Source organism: Bufo gargarizans, chromosome 2 (assembly GCF_014858855.1).
Source record: "Bufo gargarizans isolate SCDJY-AF-19 chromosome 2, ASM1485885v1, whole genome shotgun sequence".
Lineage (NCBI taxonomy): Eukaryota > Metazoa > Chordata > Amphibia > Anura > Bufonidae > Bufo > Bufo gargarizans.
In genome coordinates, this window is record NC_058081.1 from 108,442,963 (window position 1) to 108,462,913 (window position 19,951).

At 44.9% G+C, this 19,951-nt stretch overlaps 1 protein-coding gene across 1 annotated transcript in view; it reads left to right on the plus strand.

Moving 5' to 3' along the window:
* IGDCC3 (immunoglobulin superfamily DCC subclass member 3) overlaps positions 1-19,951 on the plus strand; it is a 141,900-nt gene that overhangs the window by 82,257 nt on the left and 39,692 nt on the right. Inside the window, exon 3 of the mRNA XM_044277023.1 lies at positions 16,824-16,968. Within this exon, the coding sequence (XP_044132958.1) occupies positions 16,824-16,968 (145 nt within the window). The remainder of the gene's footprint in view (positions 1-16,823; positions 16,969-19,951) is intronic.

The window sequence follows — 19,951 nt, forward strand, 5'->3', positions numbered from 1 at the left end:
TAGTCTGTTCATTTTTTGGCCATATACTACATCAGGGGCAAGCTGCGCCCGTCACCAAGTGCATTTAACCCTCAGTAGTGTGGTTGGTCAAGCTGTCACACCAAGTGCATTTAACCAGCAATAGTCTGTTCATTTTTTGGCCATATACTAAATCAGGGGCAAGCTGCGCCCGTCACCAAGTGCATTTAACCAGCAATAGTCTGTTCATTTTTTGGCCATATACTACATCAGGGGCAAGCTGCGCCTGTCACCAAGTGCATTTAACCCTCAATGGTGTGGTTGTTTTTTGGCTAAAGACTACATCAGGGTGAAGCTGTCACACCAAGTGCATTTAGCCAGCAATAGTCTGTTCATTTTTTGGCCATATACTAAATCAGGGGCAAGCTGCGCCCGTTACCAAGTGCATTTAACCCTCAGTAGTGTGGTTGGTCAAGCTATCACACCAAGTGCATTTAACCAGCAATAGTCTGTTCATTTTTTGGCCATATACTAAATCAAGGGCAAGCTGCGCCCGTCACCAAGTGCATTTAACCAGCAATAGTCTGTTCATTTTTTGGCCATATACTACATCAGGGGCAAGCTGCGCCCGTCACCAAGTGCATTTAACCCTCAGTAGTGTGGTTGGTCAAGCTATCACACCAAGTGCATTTAACCAGCAATAGTCTGTTCATTTTTTGGCCATATACTAAATCAGGGGCAAGCTGCGCCCGTCACCAAGTGCATTTAACCAGCAATAGTCTGTTCATTTTTTGGCCATATACTACATCAGGGGCAAGCTGCGCCCGTCACCAAGTGCATTTAACCCTCAGTAGTGTGGTTGGTCAAGCTATCACACCAAGTGCATTTAACCAGCAATAGTCTGTTCATTTTTTGGCCATATACTAAATCAGGGGCAAGCTGCGCCCGTCACCAAGTGCATTTAACCAGCAATAGTCTGTTCATTTTTTGGCCATATACTACATCAGGGGCAAGCTGCGCCCGTCACCAAGTGCATTTAACCCTCAGTAGTGTGGTTCGTCAAGTTGTGACACCAAGTGCATTTAACCAGCAATAGTCTGTTCATTTTTTGGCCATATACTACATCAGGGGCAAGCTGCGCCCGTCACCAAGTGCATTTAACCAGCAATAGTGTGGTTATTTTTTGGCCATATCCCAGTCTAATTCTGTCACTAAATCCATACCGGTCACCCAGCGCCTAAATACTAGGCCTCAAATTTATATCCCGCTAAATCTCTCGTTACCGCTGTCCTGTTGTGGCTGGGAAAGTTATTTAGTGTCCGTCAAAGCACATTTTTTGTTCTGGGTTGAAGTACAATTCCCAATTTAGCAATTTCATAATTTAGTGGTTCCTGCTATATCAGAGCTATTTGAAATCTATCCCTAAAAGGGTATATAATATTCAAGGTGCACATAGGGTCATTCAGAATAACTTCACACACACGCTACTGTGCATTTCCAAGTCTAATTCTGTCGCTAAATCCATACCGGTCACCCAGCGCCTAAATACTAGGCCTCAAATTTATATCCCGCTAAATCTCTCGTTACCGCTGTCCTGTTGTGGCTGGGAAAGTTATTTAGTGTCCGTCAAAGCACATTTTTTGTTCTGGGTTGAAATACAATTCCCAATTTAGCAATTTCATAATTTAGTGGTTTCTGCTATATCAGAGCTATTTAAAATCTATCCCTAAAAGGGTATATAATATTCAAGGTGCACATAGGGTCATTCAGAATAACTTCACACACACGCTACTGTGCATTTCCAAGTCTAATTCTGTCACTAAATCCATACCGGTCACCCAGCGCCTAAATACTAGGCCTCAAATTTATATCCCGCTAAATCTCTCATTACCGCTGTCCTGTTGTGGCTGGGAAAGTTATTTAGTGTCCGTCAAAGCACATTTTTTGTTCTGGGTTGAAGTACAATTCCCAATTTAGCAATTTCATAATTTAGTGGTTCCTGCTATATCAGAGCTATTTGAAATCTATCCCTAAAAGGGTATATAATATTCAAGGTGCACATAGGGTCATTCAGAATAACTTCACACACACGCTACTGTGCATTTCCAAGTCTAATTCTGTCGCTAAATCCATACCGGTCACCCAGCGCCTAAATACTAGGCCTCAAATTTATATCCCGCTAAATCTCTCGTTACCGCTGTCCTGTTGTGGCTGGGAAAGTTATTTAGTGTCCGTCAAAGCACATTTTTTGTTCTGGGTTGAAGTACAATTCCCAATTTAGCAATTTCATAATTTAGTGGTTCCTGCTATATCAGAGCTATTTGAAATCTATCCCTAAAAGGGTATATAATATTCAAGGTGCACATAGGGTCATTCAGAATAACTTCACACACACGCTACTGTGCATTTCCAAGTCTAATTCTGTCGCTAAATCCATACCGGTCACCCAGCGCCTAAATACTAGGCCTCAAATTTAGGCCCCATGCACACGGCCGTTGTTCACGGCCGTGTGCGGGCCGTGGAACCGCGGCCTGGATCCCTTCCTGTGAGCTGGAGCGCACGGCGTCACTGGTTGCTATGACGCCGTGCGCTCCCTGCTGCCGCCGCAATACAGTACTACACTGGTATGATCTATACCAGTGTATTACTGTACTGTGCCGGCAGCAGGGGGCGCACGGCGTCATAGCAACCAGTGACGCCGTGCGCTCCAGCTCACAGGAAGGGATCCAGGCCGCGGTTCCACGGCCCGCACACGGCCGTGAACAACGGCCGTGTGCATGGGGCCTTATATCCCGCTAAATCTCTCGTTACCGCTGTCCTGTTGTGGCTGGGAAAGTTATTTAGTGTCCGTCAAAGCACATTTTTTGTTCTGGGTTGAAGTACAATTCCCAATTTAGCAATTTCATAATTTAGTGGTTCCTGCTATATCAGAGCTATTTGAAATCTATCCCTAAAAGGGTATATAATATTTAAGGTGCACATAGGGTCATTCAGAATAACTTCACACACACGCTACTGTGCATTTCCAAGTCTAATTCTGTCGCTAAATCCATACCGGTCACCCAGCGCCTAAATACTAGGCCTCAAATTTATATCCCGCTAAATCTCTCGTTACCGCTGTCCTGTTGTGGCTGGGAAAGTTATTTAGTGTCCGTCAAAGCACATTTTTTGTTCTGGGTTGAAGTACAATTCCCAATTTAGCAATTTCATAATTTAGTGGTTCCTGCTATATCAGAGCTATTTGAAATCTATCCCTAAAAGGGTATATAATATTCAAGGTGCACATAGGGTCATTCAGAATAACTTCACACACACGCTACTGTGCATTTCCAAGTCTAATTCTGTCGCTAAATCCATACCGGTCACCCAGCGCCTAAATACTAGGCCTCAAATTTATATCCCGCTAAATCTCTCGTTACCGCTGTCCTGTTGTGGCTGGGAAAGTTATTTAGTGTCCGTCAAAGCACATTTTTTGTTCTGGGTTGAAATACAATTCCCAATTTAGCAATTTCATAATTTAGTGGTTTCTGCTATATCAGAGCTATTTGAAATCTATCCCTAAAAGGGTATATAATATTCAAGGTGCACATAGGGTCATTCAGAATAACTTCACACACACGCTACTGTGCATTTCCAAGTCTAATTCTGTCGCTAAATCCATACCGGTCACCCAGCGCCTAAATACTAGGCCTCAAATTTATATCCCGCTAAATCTCTCGTTACCGCTGTCCTGTTGTGGCTGGGAAAGTTATTTAGTGTCCGTCAAAGCACATTTTTTGTTCTGGGTTGAAATACAATTCCCAATTTAGCAATTTCATAATTTAGTGGTTTCTGCTATATCAGAGCTATTTGAAATCTATCCCTAAAAGGGTATATAATATTCAAGGTGCACATAGGGTCATTCAGAATAACTTCACACACACGCTACTGTGCATTTCCAAGTCTAATTCTGTCGCTAAATCCATACCGGTCACCCAGCGCCTAAATACTAGGCCTCAAATTTATATCCCGCTAAATCTCTCGTTACCGCTGTCCTGTTGTGGCTGGGAAAGTTATTTAGTGTCCGTCAAAGCACATTTTTTGTTCTGGGTTGAAATACAATTCCCAATTTAGCAATTTCATAATTTAGTGGTTTCTGCTATATCAGAGCTATTTGAAATCTATCCCTAAAAGGGTATATAATATTCAAGGTGCACATAGGGTCATTCAGAATAACTTCACACACACGCTACTGTGCATTTCCAAGTCTAATTCTGTCGCTAAATCCATACCGGTCACCCAGCGCCTAAATACTAGGCCTCAAATTTATATCCCGCTGAATTTGAATACAATACATTGGGCCAAATAATATTTTTGTTGTTGTGGTGAACCATAACAATGAGAAAAACATCTAGTAAGGGACGCGGACGTGGACATGGTCGTGGTGGTGTTAGTGGACCCTCTGGTGCTGGGAGAGGACGTGGCCGTTCTGCCACATCCACACGTCCTAGTGTACCAACTACCTCAGGTCCCAGTAGCCGCCAGAATTTACAGCGATATATGGTGGGGCCCAATGCCGTTCTAAGGATGGTAAGGCCTGAGCAGGTACAGGCATTAGTCAATTGGGTGGCCGACAGTGGATCCAGCACGTTCACATTATCTCCCACCCAGTCTTCTGCAGAAAGCGCACAGATGGCGCCTGAAAACACACCCCATCAGTCTGTCACATCACCCCCATGCATACCAGGGAAACTGTCTCAGCCTCAAGTTATGCAGCAGTCTCTTATGCTGTTTGAAGACTCCGCTGGCAGGGTTTCCCAAGGGCATCCACCTAGCCCTTCCCCAGCGGTGAAAGATATAGAATGCACTGACGCACAACCACTTATGTTTCCTGATGATGAGGACATGGGAATACCACCTCAGCATGTCTCTGATGATGACGAAACACAGGTGCCAACTGCTGCGTCTTTCTGCAGTGTGCAGACTGAACAGGAGGTCAGGGATCAAGACTGGGTGGAAGAAGATGCAGGGGATGATGAGGTCCTAGACCCCACATGGAATGAAGGTCGTGCCACTGACTTTCACAGTTCGGAGGAAGAGGCAGTGGTGAGACCGAGCCAACAGCGTAGCAAAAGAGGGAGCAGTGGGCAAAAGCAGAACACCCGTCGCCAAGAGACTCCGCCTGCTACTGCCCGCCGCCATCTGGGACCGAGCACCCCAAAGGCAGCTTCAAGGAGTTCCCTGGCATGGCACTTCTTCAAACAATGTGCTGACGACAAGACCCGAGTGGTTTGCACGCTGTGCCATCAGAGCCTTAAGCGAGGCATTAACGTTCTGAACCTGAGCACAACCTGCATGACCAGGCACCTGCATGCAAAGCATGAACTGCAGTGGAGTAAACACCTTAAAACCAAGGAAGTCACTCAGGCTCCCCCTGCTACCTCTTCTGCTGCTGCCGCCTCGGCCTCTTCTGCTGCTGCCGCCTCGGCCTCTTCCTCCGCCTCTGGAGGAACGTTGGCACCTGCCGCCCAGCAAACAGGGGATGTACCACCAACACCACCACCACCACCTCCGTCACCAAGCGTCTCAACCATGTCACACGGCAGCGTTCAGCTCTCCATCTCACAAACATTTGAGAGAAAGCGTAAATTCCCACCTAGCCACCCTCGATCCCTGGCCATGAATGCCAGCATTTCTAAACTACTGGCCTATGAAATGCTGTCATTTAGGCTGGTGGACACAGACAGCTTCAAACAGCTCATGTCGCTTGCTGTCCCACAGTATGTTGTTCCCAGCCGCCACTACTTCTCCAAGAGAGCCGTGCCTTCCCTGCACAACCAAGTATCCGATAAAATCAAGTGTGCACTGCGCAACGCCATCTGTGGCAAGGTCCACCTAACCACAGATACGTGGACCAGTAAGCACGGCCAGGGACGCTATATCTCCCTAACTGCACACTGGGTAAATGTAGTGGCAGCTGGGCCCCAGGCGGAGAGCTGTTTGGCGCACGTCCTTCCGCCGCCAAGGATCGCAGGGCAACATTCTTTGCCTCCTGTTGCCACCTCCTCCTTCTCGGCTTCCTCCTCCTCTTCTTCCACCTGCTCATCCAGTCAGCCACACACCTTCACCACCAACTTCAGCACAGCCCGGGGTAAACGTCAGCAGGCCATTCTGAAACTCATATGTTTGGGGGACAGGCCCCACACCGCACAGGAGTTGTGGCGGGGTATTGAACAACAGACCGACGAGTGGTTGCTGCCGGTGAGCCTCAAGCCCGGCCTGGTGGTGTGTGATAATGGGCGAAATCTCGTTGCAGCTCTGGGACTAGCCAATTTGATGCACATCCCTTGCTTGGCGCATGTGCTGAATTTGGTGGTGCAGAAGTTCATTCACAACTACCCCGACATTTCAGAGCTGCTGCATAAAGTGCGGGCCGTCTGTTCGCGCTTCCGGCGTTCACATCCTGCTGCTGCTCGCCTGTCTGCGCTACAGCGTAACTTCGGCCTTCCCGCTCACCGCCTCATATGCGACGTGCCCACCAGGTGGAACTCCACCTTGCACATGCTGGACAGACTGTGTGAGCAGCAGCAGGCCATAGTGGAGTTTCAGCTGCAGCACGCACGGGTCAGTCGCACTACAGAACAGCACCACTTCACCACCAATGACTGGGCCTCCATGCGAGACCTGTGTGCCCTGTTGCGCTGTTTCGAGTACTCCACCAACATGGCCAGTGGCGATGACACCGTTATCAGCGTTACAATACCACTTCTATGTCTCCTTGAGAAAACACTTAGGGCGATGATGGAAGAGGAGGTGGCCCAGGAGGAGGAGGAGGAGGAGGAGGAGGAGGAAGAGGGGTCATTTTTAGCACTTTCAGGCCAGTCTCTTTGAAGTGACTCAGAGGGAGGTTTTTGGCAACAGCAGAGGCCAGGTACAAATGTGGCCAGCCAGGGCCCACTACTGGAGGACGAGGAGGACGAGGATGAGGAGGAGGTGGAGGAGGATGAGGATGAAGCATGGTCACAGCGGGGTGGCACCCAACGCAGCTCGGGTCCATCACTGGTGCGTGGCTGGGGGGAAAGGCAGGATGATGACGATACGCCTCCCACAGAGGACAGCTTGTCCTTACCCCTGGGCAGCCTGGCACACATGAGCGACTACATGCTGCAGTGCCTGCGCAACGACAGCAGAGTTGCCCACATTTTAACCTGTGCGGACTACTGGGTTGCCACCCTGCTGGATCCACGCTACAAAGACAATGTGCCCACCTTACTTCCTGCACTGGAGCGTGATAGGAAGATGCGCGAGTACAAGCGCACGTTGGTAGACGCGCTACTGAGAGCATTCCCAAATGTCACAGGGGAACAAGTGGAAGCCCAAGGCCAAGGCAGAGGAGGAGCAAGAGGTCGCCAAGGCAGCTGTGTCACGGCCAGCTCCTCTGAGGGCAGGGTTAGCATGGCAGAGATGTGGAAAACTTTTGTCAACACGCCACAGCTAACTGCACCACCACCTGATACGCAACGTGTTAGCAGGAGGCAACATTTCACTAACATGGTGGAACAGTACGTGTGCACACCCCTCCACGTACTGACTGATGGTTCGGCCCCATTCAACTTCTGGGTCTCTAAATTGTCCACGTGGCCAGAGCTAGCCTTTTATGCCTTGGAGGTGCTGGCCTGCCCGGCAGCCAGCGTTTTGTCTGAACGTGTATTCAGCACGGCAGGGGGCGTCATTACAGACAAACGCAGCCGCCTGTCTACAGCCAATGTGGACAAGCTGACGTTCATAAAAATGAACCAGGCATGGATCCCACAGGACCTGTCCGTCCCTTGTCCAGATTAGACATTAACTACCTCCCCTTAACCATATATTATTGGACTCCAGGGCACTTCCTCATTCAATCCTATTTTTATTTTCATTTTACCATTATATTGCGAGGCTACCCAAAGTTGAATGAACCTCTCCTCTGTCTGGGTGCCAGGGCCTAAATATATGCCAATGGACTGTTGCAGTGGTGGCTGACGTGAAGCCTCATTCTCTGCTATGACATGCAGACTAATTCTCTGCTGACATGAAGCCAGATTGTCTGTTACGGGACCTCTCTCCTCTGCCTGGGTGCTGGGCCTAAATTTATGAAAATGGACTGTTGCAGTGGTGGGTGACGTGAAGCCTCATTCTCTGCTATGACATGCAGACTGATTCTCTGCTGACATGAAGCCAGATTGTCTGTTACGGGACCTCTCTCCTCTGCCTGGGTGCTGGGCCTAAATATATGCCAATGGACTGTTGCAGTGGTGGCTGACGTGAAGCCTGATTCTCTGCTATGACATGCAGACTGATTCTCTGCTGACATGAAGCCAGATCCTCTGTTACGGGACCTCTCTCCTCTGCCTTGGTGCTGGGCCTAAATTTATGAAAATTGACTGTTGCAGTGGTGGGTGACGTGAAGCCTGATTCTCTGCTATGATATGAAGACTGATTCTCTGCTGACATGAAGCCAGATTCTCTGTTACGGGACCTCTCTCCTCTGCCTGGGTGCTGGGCCTAAATTTATGAAAATGGACTGTTGCAGTGGTGGGTGACGTGAAGCCTGATTCTCTGCTATGATATGAAGACTGATTCTCTGCTGACATGAAGCCAGATTCTCTGTTACGGGACCTCTCTCCTCTGCCTGGGTGCCGGGGCCTAAATATCTGAGAATGGACTGTTCCAGTGGTGGGTGACGGGAAGCCAGATTCTCTGCTATGGGACCTCTCTCCAATTGATTTTGGTTAATTTTTATTTATTTAATTTTTATTTTAATTCATTTCCCTATCCACATTTGTTTGCAGGGGATTTACCTACATGTTGCTGCCTTTTGCAGCCCTCTAGCCCTTTCCTGGGCTGTTTTACAGCCGTTTTAGTGCCGAAAAGTTCGGGTCCCCATTGACTTCAATGGGGTTCGGGACGAAGTTCGGATCGGGTTCGGATCCCGAACCCGAACATTTCCGGGAAGTTCGGCCGAACTTCTCGAACCCGAACATCCAGGTGTTCGCTCAACTCTAGTGAACAGCAATCTGTAAGTCTGACCACAGATTTTCTATTGGATTGAGATCTGGGCTTTGACTAGGCCATTCCAACACATTTATATGTTTCCCTTAAACCACTCAAGTGTTGTGTGTGTTGGGGTCATTGTCCTGCTGGAAGGTAAACCTCCGTCCTAGCCTCAAATTACGCAGAGTGGTACAGGTTTTGCTCAAGAATATCCCTGTATTTAGCACCATCCATCTTTCCCTTATTTCTGACCAGTTTCCCAGTCCCGGCTGCTGATAAACATCCCCACAGCACGATGCTGCCACCACCATGTTTCACTGTGGGGATGGTGTTCTTTGGGTGATGTGATGTGTTGGGTTTGCGCCAGACATAGCGTTTTCTTTGATGGCTGAAAAGTTCAATTTTAGTCTCATCAGACCAGAGCACCTTCCTTCATACATTTTGGGAGTTTCCCACATGTCTTTTCGCAAACTCACAACGTGCCTTATTGTTTTTAGCTGAAAGTAATGACTTTCTTCTGGCCACTCTGCCATAAAGCCCAACTCTATGGAGCACACGGATTATTGTCGTCCTATGTACAGATACTCCAGTCTCTGCTATGGAACTCTGCAGCTCCTCCAGGGTTACCTTAGGTCTCTGAGCTGCCTCTCGGATTAATGCCCTCCTTGCTCGGTCCGTGAGTTTTGGTGGGCGTCCGTCTCTTGGCAGGTTTGCTGTTGTGCCTTGTTCTTTCCATTTGGTTATGATAGATTGGATGGTGCTTCTCGGGATCATCAAAGATTTGGATATTTTTTTTATAACCTAACCCTGACTTGTACTTCTCAACAACATTGTCCCTTACTTGTTTGGAGAGTTCCTTGGTCTTCATGGCAGTGTTTGGTTAGTGATGCCTCTTGCTTAAGTGTTGCAGCCTATGGGGCCTTTAAAAAAAAGGTGTGTATATGTAATGAGAGATCATGTGACACAGGGGGACATAATTTCACTAATTATGTGACTTCTGAAGGTAATTGGTTGCACCAGAGCTTATAAATGAGCTTCCTAACAAAGGGGATGAATACATACTGTTACGACAGGTAGGTATCACGACAGGTAGGTAAGCGGGGAAATAACCCCTGCCGGATCCGCCGATCAGTGTGACAACTGACAGCATTTGTAGACGGATCTGTGTGCGGATCTGTCTACAAATGCATTGCAAGAACGGATCTGTCTCTCTGCTTGTCATGCGGATGGACGGATCCGTCTTGCAGTCTTTTTCACAGTTTTCCCGGTCTGCGCATGTGCAGACCGGAAGGACGGATCCGTCCTTCAGTTGTTTTACAATGCCGGATCCGGCACTAATGCAAGTCAATAGGAATTAATGCCGGCATTCCCGCGACTGATCAGGCATTTTGGACGGACATAATACCGCAGCATACTGCGGTATTATGTCCAGCCAAAACGCCTGACAGTGACTGAACGGAAGGCATACTGATGCAAACTGAACGGATTTCTATCCATTCAGAATGTATTTGGATATGCCTGATCAGTTCTTTTCCGGCATAGAGCCCTTTTGACGGAATTCTATGCCGTAAAAGAATAACGCTAGTGTGAAAGTACCCTTAGACTATTGTGTTCTGATCCATCACATAATATTCAGATTAACAAAACATTGAATTTAAGGCTGTAATGTAACAAAATACGAGAAAAGTCAAGGGGGGTGAATACTTTTGCAAGGCACTGTATATACTGCAGGTGACAGCCAATCACAGCCACATAACCGCTGCAGCTTGTAAGTACAAACTGGAGCTGCAGCACTGGAAATAACTAAACATAACTTTGCATGCTAGGGATTACATGCATTTTTTCCGTACTGTAAGGGCCAGTTCACACAGCGTTTCTTGCCGCTGATTTTGGAGTGCTTCTGCCTCAAAATCAGCTCCCAAATTTTTTTTAACAGGAAGCAGAAAAAAACAGCTCCAAATAAGTTGATTTGTTTTGTTGGTGTTTTCTGCACGTTTTTGGGGCGCAGATGTGCTTCAGCTTTGTATTGAATCCATTGGTTAATAAAAGACAGCTAAAAAAAACGCATCATAAACTGCACAAAAAAAACACACAGATTCTGTGCTGATTTTTAGGTGTGTTTTTCAAAATCAGTCGTGTGAAGTGACCATAATACAGTACCAGCGAAGTCAATGGGATCTGACAAATCTCATGCACACTTTACATTTTTTCATTTGTGCGGAAATTGACCTGCTGTGCGGATTTTAATATCTACAGCATGTCAATTGTTTGTGCAAACCTCAATGGGGTTGTTAAGATAAGTAGAGAATCCTCACCAAAATCAATAGGGTGGATTTATGTGCAGTTTGGGAGTGGATTTCTTGTGGATTTTCTGCACACAGATCTACACCGTGTATGTGTTGTGAGTATGCTTGTCTCGGAATTGAATCAGTGACTTGATCCAGTAGCATGAAAATAGCCTTTAGGAGCAATTGCTTAAGGGCTCGTGCACACGGCCTCTGCCCGCCGTGACCGTGGCCTGCAAACAGCGGGTCAGCAATATGCGGGCACCGGCTGTGTGCACCCCGCATCACGCATACTGACCCATTTACTTGAATGGTTCCGCAATCCAGAAGGTGCAGTGCGGAACAGAGGCATGGAACCCCACGGGGTGCTTCCATCGGGTTTCTCTCCGTGCCTCCGCATCGCAAAAAATAGAACATAGAATAGTTCTATGTTTTTACGATGCGGAAGGATCACGGACCCATTCAAGTTGAATGGGTCTGGATCCGTCTGCGGAATCCTCATGGATGTTGCCCGTTGGGGAGCAGAAATTGTGGGCCCCAATACACGGAACGGCTGACCATGAGCCTAAAATGTCTAATGCTGCATTTATATAAGGATGCTGCATGAATAATATTTAGTGGGAATCCGTTTTATGATTGATATAATTATAATCTTTTTATTTTAAACTGTAGAACAACCCAAAGTTAAAAGCAGTGGCAAACCCGTCAAGCCAGTACAAATCTGTGCCATTAGAAAATTACACCAGTGCGAACGTAGAAGGGGTCTAAAATGGCACTACAAATGGTTAATAAGTGTACTGAATAAAGCAAAGTACACAGTATAGCCTCGTGTCTGTGTAGCAGGTTGATTAGCACAGCCATGATCTGTTGTGGCACTAAAGCGGTTAACCCCCCTCCCCTGTTAATATGTACTGGGCAGAGGTTGTGAGTGGCACTGGTTCCTCGGGATTTTCTGCACAAGCTGCATTAATCCTGCTCCAGTGAAATGTAGGTCAAATCCCGAGGCTGCTTCCCAGGCATGCTGCACACTCATCTGCTTGGCAGGACTGTCAGACCAGGCCTTGTAACTGGGCAGAGGCTGTCCCGTTGTCTCTAGGGCATGGATTGGTCTCTGGGCACTGGGTGAAATCTGCCTCCAGGACATCACCAGGGGACGAAGTAGATCTTCTCCGCTTCTATTACATTAGTAATATTAGAAATTGTATTTAAAAGTTCAAAACTGAACATCAGAACCATTTCCCCATGTAAACTATATAGACAGGTAACAAATAAAACGGTTTATTTTATTTTTTTTCATAAATGTTTGAGATTGGAAACCCTATTTAAGAGGTTTAATGTAGTTATTGTTGGATGTTCTGGAAAACACAATTTAATTTTACTCCAATTTTTAATGATGTTTTATAAAATATAAAAAAACATGTGGAGGATATACAATCTATTAGAAATATCATGACTAAGCAAATACTGTAGACGGTTAGCTACATAGCGATTTGAATTGGGGTGATCATAAAAGGGTTGTCCAGGGTTTGGTTATTGATGGCCTATCTGGCAGGCGTCTAACACTCTGCACCCGTGTCGATCAGCTGTTTCGATGTAGCCCTGGTGTCGGAGGTCTGTGCCGGAGCTATACAGGTTTATCCATTGTGTACAAAAAAAGCTGAAAACTGCAGCAATGCTTATGGCCTCATACACACGACCGTAAGCATTTTGCAGTTTGCAAATTGCAGATCTGCAAAATATGGAAGCGGTTTGTGTACCGTCCACATTTTTTTGTGGACCCATTAACGCCAATGGGTTCCGCGGTCCACATTATGCGAACACGTATAGGAGATGTTTTATCCATACGGATGCTGAAAGTACACAGAAGTCTGCAAAAGGTAGCATGTTCTATACTTTCCACAAAATATGAACTGTGGATCCACTGACTTGCGGATAGCACACGGACCGCTTCTGTATTTGCGGATACGCGGTTTGAGGACCTCAAAATGCTCACAGTCGTGTCAATGAGGCCTACATTGGAGTGATTACTTTAGGAGCGGCACTGCAGTTACCAGCTCCCTTCATTTCACCGTGGCCGTTGATGTGTAGTTCCATCTACGTTTTTACAGCTGATTGGCAGGGATGCATGGTGTCAGACCCTCGCCGATCCTGGGCAAAATGTTTATTATAAACTAATGAAATGTGATCATCATATATGTTAACCCCCACACTATAGACACGTGCTGCGCCTATCTGCTGATAATTGGCTTCCTATGAATATTCATTCTCTGCTCTAACACGTCTGGGCCTCCTAGACATCTGGTGTCACCAGAAATGTACCACAGAAAATACCTTGTCAACAATGACTTTGCACTGAATAACTATAATACTAAAGCGAGATTTTTTATTTTTTTGTCTACTGTATTTTCACCTTTTCATAAATCCAAGCGAAGGTGCGAGGAGTAACACAGAGTCCCTTCTGTTAAATACCTGGGCGATAGGACATGCCTCAGAGGTATTTCATAGAGGCTAGCACATTGTCCCCCATCTGCTGCAGGGTGACCGTAAAGGGAGGTGATACTGTCGGGAGCCGAGTGGGTGTGAATCACACACAAACACAATAGAATCTTTGGGGTGTTTCTTAGGGTGGCAATGAGCCTGTAGTGAATGATGAAAGGCAAATAAAGACATCATTACAATCTCAAAGTAAATGTAGCAAAATATGAAATTATCCAAGAGTGTGCATGCCATAGTAGCAGATAGTGTGGCTGTTATAGGGGATTTGGATATGATGGGGTACAGCCTTGAATATTGACTCCCCATTTGCTACTGGATGGCAAGAACTTGTGCAGGACTCCCCTCTCCAGAAGTAGTGCATTCCCAGTAAATAAGAGGGGTGCAATTGGCCCAGGGGTCACCGAAAGTCTGTAGAGGGGGAAACAACACCAAACACTTATGTCCTGGATGTCTCTGGGACCATATTGATTATTGCTATTAGCTTCCTCTTTTCCATCTGAGACATTTATAGCATATTCTGTGGATATGCTATAAATATCTGAAAGGTGTGAGTCGCAGACAGTTTTTTTATCTACAGAATGGGGCCCAGTTGTGCCGGTCTGGGAGTGGAGAGGTGGCCATGCATGTATGGCTCTCTCCATTCACTTGAATAGCACTTCTGGAATTAGCCAAGCGCAAGACTTTATGTACTGGTATATTTCTCACATGCTATAGGAGACCTCCAATAACATGGAATCAGGTCTACATGCATAATCTTCCTGACAGAATCCCTTTTAAATGTTTCAGATTATCAAACACATTTGAATATTAGACAAAGATAACCTGGGTAAATACAAAAAGCATTTTTAAATGATGATTTCATTTAGGTGAAAAATGCTATCCCAACCTGCTCCCCCCCCCCCCCAATGAATTAACTGTGATTAACCACAGTTTTTGGAAAGCTGAGTTCAATTTCACAGGGCTGACTATTACCAGGCCTGTAGAATCAAGAAATCACTTAATTAGAACCTGTCTGACAATATGAAGTATCTAAAAAAGCCATGCATCATGCCCTGATCTGATGAAATTCAAGAACAGATGAGAAAGAAAGTCTATCAGTCTGGAAAAGGTTAGAAAGCTATTTCTAAGGCTTTGGGACTCCAGCGAGCGAGAGCTATTATTCACAAATGGAGAAAACATGGTGAACCTTCCCATGAGTGACCAGTCTACCAAAGGTTACTTCCAAGTGCGCATTGACAACTCATCCAGGAGGTCCCCAAAGAACCCAGAACAACATCTAAAGCACTGCAGGCCTCACTTGCCTCAGTAAAGGTCAGTGTTCCTGATCCAACAATAAGAAAGAGACAAAATGGTATCCATGGGAAAGTGTCAAGGCAAAAACCACTGCTGACCAAAAAGAACACAAAAGCCTTTACTCACATTTGCCAAAAACATATTGATTATCCCCAAGCTTTTGGGGAAAATGTTCTGTGGACTAAGGAGACAAAAATTTAACTTTTTTGGAAGTTATGTGTCCCGTTACATCTGGCGTAAAACTAACATAACATTTCAGAAAAAGAAAGTCATAACGACACTCAAACATGGTGGTGGTAGGGTGATGGTCTGGTTCTGCTTTGCTGCTTCAGGACTTGGACATCTTGTTGTACTTGATGGAACCATGAATTCTGCTCTCTACCAGAAAATCCTGAAGGAGAATGTCCAGCCATCAGGGTACTTGGGTTCTGCAACAGGATAATGATCCAAAACACACTGGCAAATTGACCTCTGAATGGCTGAAAAAATCAAATTAAAATTTGTCATAGTCTAGACTTAAACCTGATTACGATGCTGTGGCATAACCTTAAACAGACCATTCATGGTCGAAAAAACTCTCCAATGTGGCTGAATTAAGGCTACTTTCACACTAGCGTTTCTAGTTTTGTCCCCATTCATTATCAATGGGGACAAAACGTAACTGAACAAAATGGAATGCTTCAAAATGCATTCCGTTCCGTTCTCATACTGGAGAGCAAACTGCAGCTAGCTGCAGTTTTCTTTCCGTCATGGGATGCGGAGCAATACGGATCTGTCATGAACCACAATGCAAGTCAAACCGTTTAACTCTGACACAATAGAAAACGGATCTGTCCCCCATTGTCTTTCAATGGAGTTTATGACAGATCCGTCTTGGCTATGTTAAAGATAACACAACTGGATGCAGATGGTTGTTTTATCAGTAATGGAAAAACGCTGGTGTGAAAGTAGCCTAAAACAAATCTGTAAAAAAGAGTGGGCCAAAATTCCCTCTCTGACGTGTGAAACATTGCCAGTTATCACAAACACGTAATAGCAGTTGTTGCCACCAAGAATGGTAAAACCAGTTATTAGGTTTAGGGAGCAATTCATTTTTAACAAAGGGCCAGGTTGTTTGGGATAGCTTTTCCCTTAATAAATGAAATCATCGTTTAAAAACTGCATTTTTGTGTTTATTCAGGATATCCTGAGGATAGGGCATCAATATCTTTGTACTCCAGATTTTTCACTGCAACTTTTTTTCTCAAGGTCACAAATTCACTCCAGTAGGCGGGTGCTGTCGAAAACTAGGGAATCAGAAAAGTGTTAAGTGTAAAAATGCGCCACATTTATCAAAAAACTTGCAACATTTAATACATTTGGTGCAAAGTACAACAGCGCAGGCACAAGCAAAACTGACTTCAGATATTACCCTCATGATAAATTTCCCCCGAGGGCTATGTACAGTATAAAGAGTGAAGCCACAATTAATTGTTACAGGAAAACTTAAAACTAGGAGATCAAAACCTGTAACCAGCCGTGCTGTCACTTATGGTTTCTGGGAATATTCTGTTTAGAGTCACAATGAATAAAATGGACAATTCGAGATTAGTCTGTTCTCCATTGTATAGACATTTAAACCATTAATGCACAATAAGCAAATCAATTGTCTAGCACAACTATAGTTCTCTGCATGAGTTAAGACTAGAGCAATCGTGCACATGTTAAATTTAATTAAACACAATTAATGAGTGAATTTACCTGCAGAATCCTTACATGTATATTGGTTTTCTTTCACAGCCATATCAGACTTTCACATCTTTCCCCGGGATGCAACCCTAGAAGAGGGCGGTGTGGCCAGGTTCCAGTGTCAGATCCATGGTATGCCGGAGCCAGACATTGTATGGGAGCGGAGTGGTAAAATGATTGATACAGACAACCCAAGGTACAGTACAGTATTAAGGGATTACTGAAACTCTGTATGCCTCCAACTTCATATAGCGGGATATAGAGATTTCTCCTGTTGGAATCCATAGGAATCTGACATAAAAAAAAAAAAGCAGTATTTCATCAGATGCTGTTTTATGGATCTACATGCCCCATGAAAACATTTCTTCTAGATTAGATTCTTTCTGCAATATGGCACCTTAGGGTGCATTCCCATCAACGTTTAGCTTTCCGTTCTTCTGATCCGTCGGAAGAAGACAGAGAGAAAAAAAACACAGGATCCAGTAAAAAAAAAAAACGGATCCTGTTGCATCAGTTGTCATCCATTTGAGCCATTTCCGTCTGAGATCTTTTTTTTTTTATGGAAACAAAAGTACTGCATGTGCATATGTGGTCGTATACCGCTGTTTGGGCATACGACAGGGCACAGAAGGCAAGGAGCGCCTTATGGTTTTTGGAGGGCAGACTTTGATGGAATGGTCTTTGGGCACCATGTTGCATTTGAAGAGACCCTGAGGTATCCCCACAGTGAAAAGTGACCACATTTTGTAAACTACACTACTCAAGGAATTTTTAAGGGGTGGAGGGAGCACTTCACTCAACAAGTGTTTCATAGAATTTTTTATACTTGAAAATGAAAATTTAAATATTTGTTTTTTACAAGAAAACTTTCTTTTTCACAAAAGATAACAGGAGAATATCCCCCCATAATTTGCCTCCCACTTTCTCCTTAACACAGTAACACCCCAATTGTGGTCATAAATTGTTATTTGGGGATACGCCAGAGCTCTGGATTTTCTAACATGGAATTTTTTTGTCATGTTTTTAAGAATGATAACTTTTTTATTGTTTGTTGAATGAGCTGAGTGAAGGATTATTTTGTGCGAGACAAGCTTTAGTTTTTATTGGCACTATTTTGGGGTACATTTGGCTTTTTGGTTGATTTTTATTAAATTTTTTGGGAGATGAAGTCACAAAAAAAGCTGTTTGGTGTCATTTTTCTATTTTTTTCACTTGATGAGCGAGACAATGTAATATTTATGTTTTTGTGTTGCCATTTTCTTAGAGCCATATTTTTTTCATTGGCTATAGTCTTGTGTGACGGCTTGTTTTTTGTGGGACGAGGTGGCATTTTTATTGCTACCATTTTGAGGTACATACGACTTCTTGATTGATTGATATTATGTTTTTTGTGAGGTGACTAAAAAAAGCTGTTTTGGCATAATTTTTATTCGTTTTTTTTTACACCGTTCACTTGATGGGGTAGATCATGTGATATTTTTGTAGAGCCGATTGTTACGAATGTGGTGATACCAAATATGTCTTTTTTTATTTCTTTGTTTTTACATTTTACACAATAAGAGCATTTGTGCACTGTGAATCCCTAATTTATATATGGAGAGGCCTAGAGTGAGGACATACAGTACTTGTGCAAGCTGTTAAAAACTAGGCCTAGTTCAGTGAACCTTCATCTCTGAGACTGAAAGCTTCCAGAGAAACAACTGAATTGAAAGACTATTCCTGAGAAAAAAAAGACAATAGACATATATAGATGATTGAAAACCAACACTTTGCTGGATAAAAATAGTAAGGCAACACTGGCTTATGGAAAAAGACTCATGCACACGACCGTTGTTTGTCTCTGTGTCCGTTCCACCGATTTGAGCGTTTCAGATGCGGACCCATTCATTTCTATGGAGCCGTTGAAAATGTATATAGTGCACAGTTTGCCATCCGTGGTTCCAGTCTGTCAAAAAAGTATAACCTGTCCTATTCTTGTCCACGGAAAATGGTTCGCGGACCTATTCAAGTCAATGGGACTGCTAAAAAACACGGAGGCACACAAGATTGTCATCCGCGTTCGCGTCCGTTTTATTCCTATCATTTCCATGGCAAACCTGTCTTAGACTTTTTTTTACCTTCCTTTATGTCTGGTGGTCCTCCAAAAATAAAGGAAGACACATGAAAACAAAAACGGAAATGGATCACGGAACAACGGAACCCCATTTTGCGGAACAGAGCACAACAACAGTCGTGTGCATGAGGCCTAAGTCAGAAGCATTCAGTTTGCAGACAGTGGATGTCTATACAGTGTAGTGTGCTGATCTAGCAGAACACAGCCCTGAAGAAAGCTTAACACCAACAAGAAAGAAAATTGAAAAGTATTCCAGTGTTGAGAGGAGGTGCATGTAGAAACTCTGTGGAGATAAACAGCTTATAAATGAAGCTTCCAGTCCTGGACAAGCTTAAAGGGGTTGTGTCACCTCTGACATTCGTGGCATATCTTACCCACACCTATCTGTAGAATGGGCCCCTCACAGTGCGCAAGAGTGCATTGTGCATGCACGGCATGCTCTTCCTTCACTTCTAAGGGAGTTCCAAAAATAGCCAAGCTCAACTATTTTTTTTGGAAGTCCCATAGAAATGAATGAAGAGCACACTGCGTCAGCGCAACCACCATCCATTCACCTCTATGGAACTGCCAGAAATAGCTAAGCCAGTGCTCTTCTTTTTTCCGAACTCTCGTAGACATGAATTGAGGTTGAAAGCATATGCACGACTGTTGTCCATTCGCTTAGGGGAACCCATTCTAGAGAAAGGTTTGGGTCCCAATGGAGGGAACTTCACCTATCTGACTTTGGTGGCATAGCAATATTCCAACAATGTCTGAAGTGAGAAAACCCTGTTAAAGGGAGTCTGCGCGGTCAAATTCGTAGCTGGCGCATGCGCAATGCGATGCCCGTTCCTGGCAGGGCATTGCAATACCTACTGCGCATGCACCAGCTACGAATTTGACCGCGCAGCCGCAATAGAAAAGGCGAGAGGAGGAGAGTAAACGGGCGGGCACAGGAGGGCGGGGTTATGAGCCATTGGGGAGGTCCGGTCTTGGGCTCGGAAGATTGAGACACCGCCCAGGGCACTTGAGAGGGTGCATTTACATAATCTTCAAAGTTCATTTTTGGCTGAAAGAAGACTCCGGT